Genomic DNA, 14,813 nt, shown 5'->3' with positions numbered 1-14,813 from the left:
CTTGGTCCCACGTGGGGCACTGTGGGGAACCTGCTACAACATATCCAGCCTGTGCATGTGCCATTTTATTACCCTTTGTGAGTATGCTTATGTGGGGAAATCCAGGTGTGTGAAAAAAACTATATAACAGTTACAAGAGGCTAGAAGGATTTTTTTTTTCCTTTGGAGCCATTATAAACCGTGTGCATTTTGACTGTAATCCACCTGCATTTGACTGCAATCCAACATAAAGTTAGATGTGGAATTTTCCACTGTGACATGTTAGTGCTCAAAAAATTTTAGATATTAAGGCATTTTGAATTTTGAATTTTTTAATTAGGAATGCTTAGCCTGTATTATTGTTTTTATTTGAGTAGCCATTGTTTTGGGGTGTGTAAGAACTTATTTTTAAAGGAAAGGAATATTTTACATTAGAAGAGGGTATACTTGGTGCAAAATCATTAAAACAGAGAAAATCTTGTCATGCGCACGAAGCCAAAGGAAGACCAGAGGGGTTCACTAAAGGACAATGGACAGAGGGATAAGAAAACAATTTTGTATAATTTGTAAGATAAACTTAAGACATTTGGATGTTTCAGTGTTATAGGAGGGTTCTGGAGGATTTTAAGGGGAGGATTGTCTGATATATGCTCAGTGAAAATATCTCTCTTTCTGAATAATGTATAGTAGTGGAAAAATAGCAAGAAGCTGAAGCTCAATTAGAAGTTCAGGTCACTAGCTTATGGAGAGGAAAGCATATTGAATTGGGATGATGTTGGTGGAGATAAAAACAAACAGACAGGTTCAAAATGTTTTAAGATGTAAAGGCGAGACAGGAATTGCTGATGAATAGTAAACAGGTGGTGAGATAAAAATAATAATAAACATAATGCCTATGTTTTTGGCATGAGCAACTGGAAGTTACAGCAGTGCTAAGTAACTAAATAGAGTAGAATGTCATGTTGAGATTCATAATATGTTAACTAAGATGTTGAAAGCCAAATTTAGTCCTTAACATGACGAAATCTGATTGTGAAGGATGTACAAAGAATGGAGTTATTAATATTGTCTGGATGAATCAGAAAAGTTTTCACAGAGAAGTTGTATTAGTCTGTCCTCTCACGTTGCTATTAAGAAATACCTAGGACTTGGTCATTTAAAAAGGAAAGAGATTTAATTGATTCACAGTTACACATTGCTGGGGAGGCCCCAGGAAACTTACAATCATAGTGGAAGGTACCTCTTCACAGGGCAGCAGGAGAGAGAATGAGTGCCCAGTGAAGAGGGAAACCCCTTATAAAATGTGATAACTATAAGGGAAACCCCTTATAAAATGTGATAAAATGTGAGAACAGCTCGGGGAAATCTGCCCTCATGATTCAATTATCTCCACCTGGTCCCTCCTATGATATATGAGGATTATGGGAACTACCATTGAAGATGAGATTTGGGTGGGGACACAGCCAAATCATATCATGTAAAGATATCCAGGTGGAGATAATTGAATCATGAAGGCAGTTTCTCCCATCCTGTTCTCATGATAGTCAGTTACTTTTCACAAGATCTGATGGTTGTACAAAGGAATTCCCCTTTGGTGGGTACTCATTCTCTCTCCTGTTGCTCTGTGAAGAGATGCCTTCTGCCATGCTTATGAGTTTCCTGAGGCCTCCTCAGCCATGTGGAACTGTGAGTCAGTTAAACCTCTTTTCTTTATAAGTTACCCTGACTCAGGTATTTCTTCACAGCAGCATGAGAAAGGACTAATTCCATAAATTGGTACTACAGAGAGTGAGTTGCTACTCTAAAGATACCCACGAATGTGGAGGCAACTTTAGAACTGGGTAAAAGGCAGACGTTGGAATAGTTTGGAGGGCTCAGAAGAAGTCAAGAAAATGTGGAAAGAACTTCCTAGAGACAGTTGAATGGCTTTGACCAAAATGCCTACAGTGATATGGACAATGAAGTCCAGGCTAAGGTTGTCTCAGATGGAGATGAGGATCTTATTGAGAACTGGTGTAAAGGTCTATCTTCCTATGCTTTAGCAAAGAGACTGGAGGCAGTTTGCCCCTGCCCTAGAGATCAGTGGAACTTTGAACTTGAGAGAGATAGTTTAGGATATCTGGTAGAAGAAATTTCTAAGTGGCAAGGCATTAAAAAAAAAAAGCAGAGTGTGAAGATTTGGAAAATTTGCAGCCTGATGATGTGATAGAAAAGAAAATTTTTGAGGAGAAATTCAAGGCTGCTGCAGAAATTTACGTAGGTAATGAGGAGCCAAATGTTAATCACCAAGACAATGGGGAAAATGTCCCTAGGACATGTCAGAGACCTTCATGGCAGCCCCTCCCATCACAGATCTGGAGGAATAGGAGGGAAAAATGGTTTCCTGGCCTGGGCCCAGGCTTCCCTGTTCCATGCAGTCTCAAGACATTGTGTCCTGCATCCCAGCTGCTTCAACTTTAGCCATGGCTAAAAGGAGCCAATATAAAGCTCAGGTTGTTACTTCAGAAAATGCAAGCCCCAAGTCGTGGCAGCTTACATGTGGTGTTGGGCTTGCAGGTGTGCAGAAGTCAAGAATTGAAGTTTGGGAACTTCCACCCAGATTTCAGAGGATGTATGGAAATGTCTGGATGTCCAAGCAGAAATTTGCTTAGGGGTGGAGCCCTCATGGAGAACCTCTGCTAGGGTAGTGGGAAAGGGAAATGTGGCATTGAAGCCCCTACAAAGAGTCCTCACTGGGGCACTGCCTAGTGGAGCTGTGAGGAGAAGGCTGCCATAATCCAGTCCCCAGAATGGTAGACCACTGACAACTTGCACCATGAGTCTTAAAAAGCCGCAGGCACTCACACCAGCCTATGAAAGGAGCTGGGAGAAGACTGTACCCAGCAAAGCCACAAGGGCAGAGCTGCCCAAGGCTGTGGGAGCCCACCTCTCGTATCAGTGTAACTTGGATGTGAAAAGGGGAGTCAGAAGAGATCATTTTGGAGCTTTAAGGTTTAATGAATGCCCTATTGGATTTTGGACTTGCATGGGGCCTGTGGTCCCTTTTTTTTTTGAGTAATTTCTCCCATTTGGAACAGGCATATTTACCCATTTCCTGTATCCCCATTGTATCCAGAAAGTAACTAACTTGCTTTTGACTTTACAGGTTCGTCAGTGGAAGGGACTTGCCTTATCTCAGATGAGACTTTGGACTCGGACTTTGGGGTTAATGCTGGGATGAGCTAAGAGTTTGGGGGACTATTGGAAATGCATGATTGTGTTTTGAAATGTGACAACATAAGATTTGGAAGGGACCAGGGACAGAATAATATGGCTTGGCTGTGTCCCCACCCAAATCTCATCTTGAATAGTAGTTCTCATAATCCCCACATGTTGTGGGAGGGACCAGGTGAAGACAATTAAATCATGGGGGTGGTTTCCCCCATCCTGTTCTAGTGATAGTGAGATAGTTCTCACAAGATCCAATGATTTTATAAAGGGCTTCTCCCCTTACTGGGCACTCATTCTCTCTCTTGCTGCCCTGTGAAGAGGTGACTTCTGCCATCATTGTAAGTTTCCTGAAGCTTCCCCAGTCATGTCGTACTGTGAGTCAATTAAACCTCTTCCCTTTATAAGTTACCCAGTCTCAGGTATTTCTTCACGGCAGCATGAGAATGGACTAATACAGTAGGTAATATTTGAGTTGTAACTTGATGGATAAATAAATTTTGTCTAGGTTTATTTATAATAATAATTATAATAACCTAGACAAGGTTTATTTATCCATCAATTCTAGGTTTAAAAGTGTATGAAGGACAGGTCAGGCATGGTGGCTTATGCCTATAATCCCAGAACTTTGGGTGGCCAGGGTGGATCACTTGAGTAAGGAGTTTGAGACCAGGCTGACCAATATGACAAAACCCCATCTCTACTAAAAATACAAAAATTAGCTGGGCATGGTGTCACATACCTGTAAACCCAGCTACTCAGGAGGCTGAGGCAGGATAATTGCTTGAACCTTGGAGGTGGAGTTTACAGTGAGCTGAGATTGCACCACTGCACTCCTACCTGGGTGACAGAGCAAGACTCAATCTCAAAAAAGAAAAACAAGTGTATGAAGGACAACAGGGAAGAGTGAGCCATTTATTATGACTGTAATACAGAAAGCAAAAGGAGTGGGAGGCTAGAAGAAAAGTAGAATATAAACCCTATGGAAAAAATGAGTTTTAAATATATCATTCACAATGTACACTCTCAATAAAAATTTGTTGAGTGAACTAATAATGTGTATAATTATCTTATATATTCAAATAACTTTCAATTTATTCTTTAAGGTTGCATTTTCTGCATCAGTATTCACAATGCTCTACAAATCCATCATCCTTGGAAGGTCTCAAGTGTTTTATGTAGTGGATGCTCTACTGCCCACCTCTCCCCAAATCTTCCCCTAACACACATATACATATTTCATAAACATACACACTCATTCCTTAAGCTGCTGAGTTTTTCTGGTTGATAGCAGATAATCTAGTTCCCATTCCTGGCAATTGATGTCATCAACTCACCAAAAGCTGAACCCCTTTTCTAATAATTGGTCCATGCAGAAGAACAAATGTCTAGCTATATTTCCTCAATTTGGGACAACTGTGAAGGGCAATCCTACCCCCATAGATGCCCATTGGATTGACTGAGGCTTTGTTAGGACTATTTAAGTGTTAGATTTCTCCCCCTGCCCAGCCGTGCTTCTTTCACATCCTTACAGGTGTTTATTCTTGTTGGATTGTTCGCTGAAGTTCATCTACAAAAATTCCCATCTTAGAGTCTGTGTCTTGAGAGACCCAATCTGCAATGTTTGGTACCAAGATTCACCTGACAAAGCAGACTGTACAATTGAATTTTTTATGCTGGATAACCCACAAGCCAGCTACTGGATAGTGGGAGAACCACTGATAATCCTCATATACAATATAAGTGAAATTGTTAAAATTTCATCAGTAATAAATTGGAATGCAATATTGTTGGAAGAAATTGCACTGGCATGTGCAAGTTGCCAGTTTTTTGGGAGGTACCAATCATATAATAATAATAAAGACCTGAAAGTTGGATAGCCATCACTGAAAGCATTCAAGCCTTGGAGAAGTATAGTTGAGAACTGAGAGTGATTTACCACTAATTGAAGATCAAGTGTAACAATCAGAAGGCCTCAATGACAGCCAATAAAGATATCTAACAGCTGAAAGGTAGAAAGAACTGAGAGACAACTTTGGCAAGTCTGCAGCGCCCACATAGAGACTCTGATTGAGAAGGTATGTGGGGTCCTGAGACATGGGATAGGGCAGTTGAGCCAATCTCCTAAAAAATTTTGAATATCCAGATTTCCATGAACACTCTGGGCATACTAAACAGGTTAATTCTCCCTATTAAAGACTGCTGGCACTCTCTTGCTTGAAAAATATGTCAGTTACCTCATTATCTGCTCCTTATGCCTTATGTACATGTTAGACCTTTTGATATTGTCTTACAGGTCATAGAGAATCTGTTCTTTTTATTATTATTATTTTTTCTTTGTTTTTCAAACTGAATGGTTTTTATTATTCTCTATGTAGTTTCCCTCATCCTTTTTGTTTTATAATCTTATTTTTAGTGTTCAGTCTATCTAGTGAAATTTTAGATAACATTTTTAGTGGGTTACAATATTTTCATTTATAGTTTAAAAATATATACATATTTAAATACCTCTGTGAAGAATTATTTAATTTAAATTTATTGAAGAATAAAAGAAAAAAGTAATATTTATACACACATTTAAAGTTTTTGATGTTTTTGACTATTCTTACAGTTCTAGCTTTCATGCTGGATTACTTTTCCTTAAGCCTGAAAACTTCCTGTGGCATTCATGCACTGCAGCTATGTGGCATTCCTTGTAGTGCAGGTATGTACTGACAAATACTCAGTTTTAGTTTATCTGAGATATCCTTATTAAGCTTTCACTCTTGAAGAATAGTTTTGCTGTATAGAATTATAGGCTGACAATTGATTTTTTTTTTTAGCACTTTAAAAATTCCTCTTTATTTACTAGTATCCATAGTCTGTGATTAGAAGGCAGCAATTGTTCAAGCCATTGTTCCTCGCATTCATGGAATGTATTGGTCCTTTTTCCTCCGGCCACATTAAGATATTTTCTTTATTTTTGTTGTTTGGCTGTTTGAAAATGCTGAGGCATTTTTTTTTTTTCACACTTGAAGTTAGCTTGACTTCTTGATTCTTTAAATTAATGACATTCATCAAATGTGGGAACACTGGGGGCATGGATTCTTCCAAATTATCAACTTTCCAAGTTGTCACTATGAAAAGCATTGTGTAAATTTCCAGAACCCTAATTGCCAGTCTTGTCCATTCAATAGTATTGCTTTTCAAAAGCTGTCTGTTGATTTAAGCAAGCAAGAAATAAATAATAAGAGACAAAAAAAGGTAGTAAAAAAGGAAGAATGGAAGCAAAGAGGAAGGAGAAAAACAAATAGTGACAAAGGGAGAGAGAGCAGAGAAACAGACATTCAGAGATAGTCTAGTTGAGGGATGTCAGAATATTGCCATCCCTTAACAACAGAAGCATACTAGTAACTAATGGATTTTTAATTAATGTTATTAAATAGTAAATGATAGTATTTGGTGCTACTCAAAAAATGTCAGTTGAGTAGAAAAATCTAATTCAATGCACTTATCCATTTATTCCTTCTCCAAAACACTTCCTTTCTTCATGTAAATTTGAGTTTCTGATATATGTTATTGGCCTCCCTGAAGAATTTCTCTTAACATTTCTTGCAAGGTAAGTCCATTGACAGTGAAGTCTGTGGTTTTGTTTTCTGAGCAAGGATTTATTTCTCCTTTACTTTTGGAGGATAATTTATTTTGTATAGAATTCTAAATTGGTGATAGTCTTTTTATTTCAAAATTTAAAATATTTCATTCCATTCTTCTCTTGCTTGCATGGCATCTAATGAGAAGTCACTGTAATTCTAATCCTTTTCTTTATAAGTACTTTTTTTCTTCTTTCAAGTTGTTTTTCGCTGTATTCAATTTTCTGCAGTATGAATATGTTATAACTCATAAAGTTTTGTTTTATTATTGGGGAATAACAGGGGGTATTTATTCTGCTTGATGTTCTTTGAAATTCCTGAAGCTGTGATTTGGTGTCTGACATCAATTTTGGAATGTTCTCAGCCATTATTACATTAAATACTTCATCTCTACTATTTCTTTTTTCTCATGCTAGTTTTCCAATTTTGCATTTGTTATATTTCTTGAAATCTTCCCATAATTTTTGGATGTTTTATTTTTCACTCTTTTCTTCCCTTTGCATTCCAGTTTCAACGTGATGATTCTTCTCTGGGCCATGTGTAATCTACTGATAAGCCCACCAAAGAAGTTCTTTATTTCTTTTTTTCCTACATTTCCTTTTGATTCTTTCTTGTAGTTCCCATCCTTCTTGATAATTTATCCTTTTGTTCTTGCATGTTACCTTTGTTTTTCATTATAACCTTTGATACATTAATCAGTTCTAACATCTGCATAATTTCTGATTCTGGTTTTGATGTTTGCCTTCCCTCTCTAGGCTTTTTTCTTGCCTTTTGGCATGTGTTGTGTTTTTTCTTGCCTTGTAAGATTTTTAAAAGCTGGACATAACATATGAAGTAATAGGAACTAAAGTAAATTGCCTTCAATGTGAAGTTTTACATTAATCTGTCTAGGAGTTGGGTTGTGCTTCCTGTTTTCTGTAGCTATATATTTCAATGGTTTCAAATTCCTCCAGTGTCCTATTTTGTGGTGCCCCTGCCTACTCTAGGTTTCTCCAGGTATACCTCTTCAGAGAAAGTCTGCATCGTACTGCCTTTTCAGCTGTAATTCACTACTTATTCTGACATCCTGTTGTGCTGTGTCAAGGTGTGGATAGAGGAAGCATCTGTACATTTATGATTAAATCTCAGTGTTTAGTAGGCCAATATATTAGGGTTGTGATCTTCACAAGTGTTTCTCCAGTGATACAGATTTCCCCCACCTTTGGGTGAGTCAAGAAAAGGGGGGTTGGATTGTGAGAAATGCCCTTCTCTGCAATGGGGTGAGCCTCTCTAATTAAGTCTTATACCACGGAGAACAGGCCTTTGTTATAGGGCATACTCTGTTCATATTTCACAATGATAACTCTTTTCCTCCTTCCAGGGCCATAAAGGGATTTTTCTTGACTTTTCATCCAGGTAATGTGGTAGGGTTCTAGAAGTAAGATCCATGAAAGTTTGCCCCCCAAAGACTGCAACCCCCAGGAGTTTCTCACACTCATGTTACACCACACTCAGCCTCCAGCAATTCATCAAAGTTACCATCGAAGTGCTTCTACAAGTTATGGCTTCAGCAGCTTCTGCTCCTGGAAAGCAAATCTTGATTGCATCTCTCTAGATAAGCCCGTCTCCAGATTTGGGGGTCACAGTTTATCTTGTGACCTCAGTTCTTAGATGGGTACAAGGAAAGTCATTGATTTTCAGTTTATTCTGCTTTTCTTTTTTTTGTAGGGATGGAAGTGAAGACTTCCAAGATCTTTACATGTAGGTGCTAAAACTGGAAGTTCTCTCCAAGTGCTCTGTACCTGTTCTTAATCCTTCATATTCTCAGTTTTACATTTATATTCATAAATCTTGATGGCAGCTTTATGCTAAGGATATAGAAGTGTGCCAGGGCCATTGCAAGCATGCAGTAAATACATATTCAAGGAAGAAATCAATGAACTAAGAGAGTAGATTTTGTGTGCTCACAAAAATGTGAGGTAAAGTATATGTTAATTAGCTTAGTCATTACACATTGTATACATATCTCGAAACACCATAAATATATACAATTTAAAGCAAACATTAAAAAGAAAAAAATGTGCTGTGCTCTGAGAGGCTGGTGAAAAATGCACAGGACTGAAAACTTAGAGATACTGCAAATTTTAGCACTTTTATTCCTTGAACTCTTCAGGAGGAACCTCTTCTCTGAACCTGATGACCGTTGAAATAATTTCTTTAACTGAGACCAGTTAAAGCTCTGATAAGATTTTTAATGCTCAGAATAGCTACCAAAATGTTTGGCATCCATAGAGAATTGTGCCACTAGAGAGCTTATGTATTTCTAATGGAAAAGAATATTTAAAATACTTCACTTTAAATTTAAATGGAAATTATTTGAACTTAATTGATAGTAAATTTGAACCAACAAATAGAGCAAGATATTATTCATCTGATGCAAGAAAAAAAAAAAAAAAAGAAAAGAAAGGTAAGTACCAGATCTGTTACAGCTTCTCTGCACCGGGCTTCACAGTGGGAACAATTTCAGTTATTGAGTCAAGGATGAGTCTGACAGATGTGATCCTTAACTTATTATTTGGAGTGCATCTTTTATCACTTAGCCATTTCTTTGTAACAGATCTCCATTAAGCATAGTGTATTCAAGCAATAATTATTTGTAATTGTTCTTGACTTATAGGTTGGCTAGGCAGATATGCCGGGTTCTGAACTAGGTTCCTCCACATTTTTTGGAATCAGCTAGCTATAAGCTGATCTAGAATGGACTCTTCTGGGATAATTCAACCCTGCTTCAAAACATCTGTCTTTTTCCAGCATCCTGGCTTTGGTGTTCTCATGAGAATCACGTGTATGCCAGAGAGAGAGAGAGAGAGTAGATACATGCATGGTTTCTTGACCCTTACACTCTGAATATTCCTTCTGTCACATTCATTTTGTAAAACAAGTCACACATCTAGACTAGATTCAAGAGATAAGGAAATGGACACAATCCTGATGAGAGGCACTCCTGAGTCACATCATAAAGTGCATGGCTGTTTTTTTTTTTCTTTTTTCTTTTTTAATCCATCTACCACACAGCTCATGAAAAATCACCTAATTACTAATCACCTAACTGGGTGCTTTAAAACAGCAGTAATTTATCCTCTTACAGTTCAGGAAGCCAGAAGTCTGGAATTAAGATGTCAGCACGTCTTTTTCTTCTGAAGTCTCTAAGGGAAAATATGTTCCATGCTCCGCTCCTTCAATGTGGTGGTCAACAATCCTTGGTGTTCCTTGGTTTGCACAGTCATCACTCCAATTTCTACATCCATCTTCACATAACTGTCTTCCCTGTGTGTACGACTCTGTGTCTTCAAATCTCTCTCTCTCTCTTTTTATATGATGACATTAGCCATTGGATTTAGGATCCACCCTAGTCTAGTTTGACTTCATCTTAAATTGCTTACACTGCAAAGGCCTTGTTTCTAAGTAAGGTCACATTCACAGGTATCAAGGATGAGAACATCAACATATCTTTTTGGGGAAAACAATCCAGTCCACTACAGTGACTATGTATATTTTATTGAAAATGCTTAAGAGAAACAAAATACCATAAATAACACAGGCTATAAATGTAGCCTGTAAATTTATGAAAGATGTAAAAGCTGAATCTGTAAGAAAGTGTGTAAGAAAAAGAGGAAACACCAATTAACTTGCAAAGTGACTAAGTCCTACTAGACCTCCACTATGAGTGTTCCCATGTCAATCACAAAGCATTCCTTATTATTTATGGTTGTCAAATTTTAGTTTCTTACAGTTCTAGAACCTTCTTTACAGATTATTAGAGTGATTTTCAAATAGTTTCTGTTTCAACCAAGAACAATAAGATAGTGAATGAAAGAACCAGAAATAGCCTGTGGGTTTTCTCACCACAAAAAGTGGATAAGTATGTGAAGTAATGCATATGGTAAAATAGCTTGATTTAGCCATTCCACAATGTGTGTGTATGGGTATATACATATGCATATATATCTTAAATATACATTTTTGTTCTCATAATTGTTATATATATAACATCATGTTGTACACCCTAAATATATATAAGCTTTAATTGTCACGAATATACTTATTTTTACTGTGCTAGTTTGTTGGACACATTAACATGCACTACTAAATTCATTTTATAGCCTCCCAATCTACTTGTGAGTTACATGCAGCTAGTAGAAAACCATTGTAATGGAGTCTTATGAGATGGTTATTGAACTTAGTTATGTTAATTCAAGAATATCTGTGTTAGGCTTAAAAATTAAGAGATTATTGAAGGAGAAAGATTTAAAGGAATAGATTTTTTTACCTCAAACTCCCACTACGTGCAATAGATATATACTTCAGGAAATCAAAATTAAACTAAAATAGTCAACACAAGTTGCATATTTTTGTGGTGGCTTTTAAATTTTTCTGAAAATTGACAAATAAACATGGAGGTTAGTTACTGCTTGAATAAGAAGCGGTACAATTAACAGAAACCTTGGCTAAGGAAGACTTACAGGAACATACATTATTGTTCAAGTTGCATATTCAAAGCCAATATATGCTTGTTCTACTGGAAATATAAATTTTGCATAATTAAATTTGACAATCTTATTTTGTCTCCTCCATGGTTTTGAAAGCCAAATTCCCTTGTAGATGGCAACTTTACCTTAATAAAAATGTGACTAGATATTTTTAAGAGATTAACATATTGAATTTCAAATTCAGAAGAGTCTGTTCAAACTATTGCGGCCACATCTCAATAGCTTTTGCCTTACCAAGTTACTTACATTTTCTAATTGTAATTTATCTTTTATGAAAAATATAGATATAATAATTATCTCTTGAGCTGTTGCAAGGGCATGTGTCGAAGACAATGCCTCAATAAACCATGTTTGCTATTACTATTACTCTTTGATTTACTCTGGTGTCAAGCAAATATTTGTTGTTTAAACTCTAAGAAGAGCTTATTACTAAATAATTAATGGATAATTTAGCCAATGACCAAAGAAGCCCAAAATCATGTCACGAAATATCAATACTAAGGTAATTTTATTAAATAACTTCATTTAAGCATACAACCCATATAAAGAATTTGTATTATGGACTCTTGGCATCTGCAAAACTTTACTTTTTATAATTTTTGTAAGGTTAGATGCCATGCTTCATTGTTACATCGCAATAGCTGCAGATTATACAGTAGTTTGTGATGGCTGTTTTTACTTATCTTTCATAAGGTTTCTTACCCTTTTTCATCTTGCTCTGTGCCCCAGGCGGCTGGCATTTATATATTGCATCAACAGACATTCTTGTCCCCATGTTGTATTTGGTTTGGCTGAGAATAGAAGCCAGCAATAGATTTGAGAGAGTCAGATCAAAATAAGGTTGGGATGGCTGCCTTGCTGTACTAAAGAACAGAGATCCTATTAGGTTACTTTTTTTTACATAGTTTTAGCATTCTATTGGTTCCAGTTAACACTTCTTCTACTTGCCCCTTCAGGCCAAGAAGTGTAAAATTTCTGTTGTATGATCTGTGTGGCTGTTACCTAATCTTGTTCACAATTTTTAAATAGCCTCTCATAAAGCGTTTTCTCACTTATCCCAATTCAGGAATACCATCTCTTTCTTGCTAGGACCCTGAATGATATACAGAAATGCACCCACCAGTTAGTGATGAAATAAGAGCAACTCTTCCACTCTGTTTTAAGCTTTAGTTAGTAGGTTCTGCTGTTCCTACTTTGGAAGTATTCTTACACAATAGAAGTAAAAACACAATAAACATACGTGTGCATGGGTCTTTATAGCAGCACCATTTATGATCCTTTGGGTATATACCCAGTAATGGGATGGCTGAGTCAAATGGCATTTCTAGTTCTAGATCCTTGAGGTATCACTACACTGTCTTCCACAATGGTTGAACTAGTTTACAGTCCCACCAACAGTGTAAAAGTGTTCCTATTTCTCCATATCCTCTCCAGCACCTGTTGTTTCCTGATTTTTTATTTACTGCAGCACTATTCACAATAGCAAAGACTTGGAACCAACCCAAATGTCCATCAATGATAGACTGGATTAAGAAAATGTGGCACATATACACCGTGGAACACTATGCAGCCATAAAAAAGGATGAGTTCATGTCCTGTGTAGGGACATGGATGAAGCTGGAAACCATCATTCTCAGCAAGCTATTGCAAGAACAAAAAACTGAACACCGCATGTTCTCACTCATAGGTGGGAATTGAACAATGAGAACACTAGGACACAGGAAGGGGAACATCACACACCAGAGCCTGTCATGGGGTAGGAGGAGGGGGTAGGTATAACATTAGGAGATATACCTAATGTAAATGATGAGTTAATGGGTGCAGCACACCAACATGGCACATGTACACATATGTAACAAACCTGCACGTTGTGCACATGTACCCTAGAACTTAAAGTATCATTAAAAAATAAAATAATAAAAAATAATAAAAATAAGTCAAAACACATCTAACTTCTGTAAGACTTTTTGAGTGATTGTCCTCTTGGCAGCTCCTTTCACTTCATTGTTCCTCAGGCTGTAGATGATGGGGTTTAGCATAGGTGTGATGACAGTGTAGGACAATGACACTAGCTTCTTGCTCTCAGGGGACTGGTTTGATTTGGGCCGCAGGTAGGTCAGACTGGCTGTTCCATAGAAGAGGGACACCACAATGAGGTGTGAGGAACAAGTAGAAAATGCCTTCTGGCGACCAGTGGCAGAGGACATCCTCAGAATTGTTATGATAATGCGGGTGTAGGAAACCAAAATGAGAGAAAAGGGAAACATGATAAACAGGAGTGTGGAGGCAAGTGCTTGCATTTCATATATGGTTGTATCCACTGTGACTAGTTTTAACACTGGGGGACCATCACAGAAAAAGTGGTCCACGGCATTTGGTCCACAGAAAGGCAGGGCCATCATCCAAGCCGTCTGTAGCATAGATACAGGAACACCGGACATCCAAGAGCCCATGGCCATCCACCAGCATAGGGACCTGTTCATTATGACTGAGTAACGGAGAGGGTTACAGATGGCCACAAAGCGATCATAAGCCATCATGGAGAGAAGGAAACATTCAGAACTGCCGAATAAGAAGAAGAAGTACATCTGGGTACCACAGCCCACAAAAGAGATGATTTTCCTTGGGGACACTAGATCTACAAGCATCTTTGGCACCATAACCAAGGTGAAACATACTTCAAGAAGTGATAGATTTCGAAGAAAGAAGTACATGGGTGTTTGAAGTGTGGGATCCACACTGGTAACTGTGACAATAAGAAAGTTGCCCAACAAAGTGACTGTATAAATGGCCAGGAACAAAATAAAGAGGGCAACTTGCATCTCGGGGTGGTTTGTAAAACCAAGAAGAATAAATTCAGTGACCCTGGTGTGATTTTCACAGATCATATCTTAGACGAGTTTCTCTCTAAAAATCGAAGTATGTGCATCAAAGGGTATTAAATCAATATAGAGATAATCTCAAAAATATTAATAACATCAATAAAACATCTTTATTCTCAGTTGTCTCACCGTTCTGTTTCTCTGAAGCAGAAATGATGTTTACAATAAGATAAAATTAAGGAAAAATAAACATTTTGTATAAATCTTACTCATTGTTTACCACCTAGATGTAATTTTTCTCTCATGAGTAGTCATAGTCTGCACTCGTATTCTTCATCGTAGGCGTGCTATTTTGTAGGATAAAGTAGAAAGAGTGTAGACAGATAATTAAAATAGAAGAGTGTACTAATTTTTAAGTTATTTCAGGATGCAATAAAGATAAATAATGGGCTAGTTTGACATCTAATATTAAATTATGTTAATCACATTTCTACTGAATATAGTGCATTTTACACCATTCATCCACTATATATACATATACCAACATGCCCAGTACACACACACACACACACAAGAAACTTAATAACTAAACATAATATATGCTTATGATTTTGGTGCTTCTCTGTAGTCTCCATGAGCCTGATAGT

At 37.3% G+C, this 14,813-nt stretch overlaps 1 protein-coding gene across 1 annotated transcript; it reads right to left on the bottom strand.

The window, feature by feature from the left end:
* Positions 1 to 13,281: 13,281 nt before the first annotated feature.
* Positions 13,282 to 14,232, bottom strand: LOC111541741 (olfactory receptor 10A7). Its single transcript, XM_023210610.1, has one exon. It carries the CDS (start codon positions 14,230 to 14,232, stop codon positions 13,282 to 13,284), a length of 951 nt encoding a protein of 316 aa, XP_023066378.1.
* Between the last annotated feature and the right edge of the window lie 581 nt (positions 14,233 to 14,813).

This window comes from Piliocolobus tephrosceles, chromosome 10, assembly GCF_002776525.5.
Source record: "Piliocolobus tephrosceles isolate RC106 chromosome 10, ASM277652v3, whole genome shotgun sequence".
NCBI classification, from domain to species: Eukaryota; Metazoa; Chordata; class Mammalia; order Primates; family Cercopithecidae; genus Piliocolobus; species Piliocolobus tephrosceles.
The sequence above is the reverse complement of the archived record's forward strand: the minus strand, read 5'-3'. Positions and strand labels throughout refer to the sequence as shown.

Excerpts from the sequence above, each read along its gene's own strand:
- LOC111541741 (XM_023210610.1), bottom strand. The coding sequence starts at position 14,232 with ATGATCTGTGAAAATCACACCAGGGTCACTGAATTTATTCTTCTTGGT.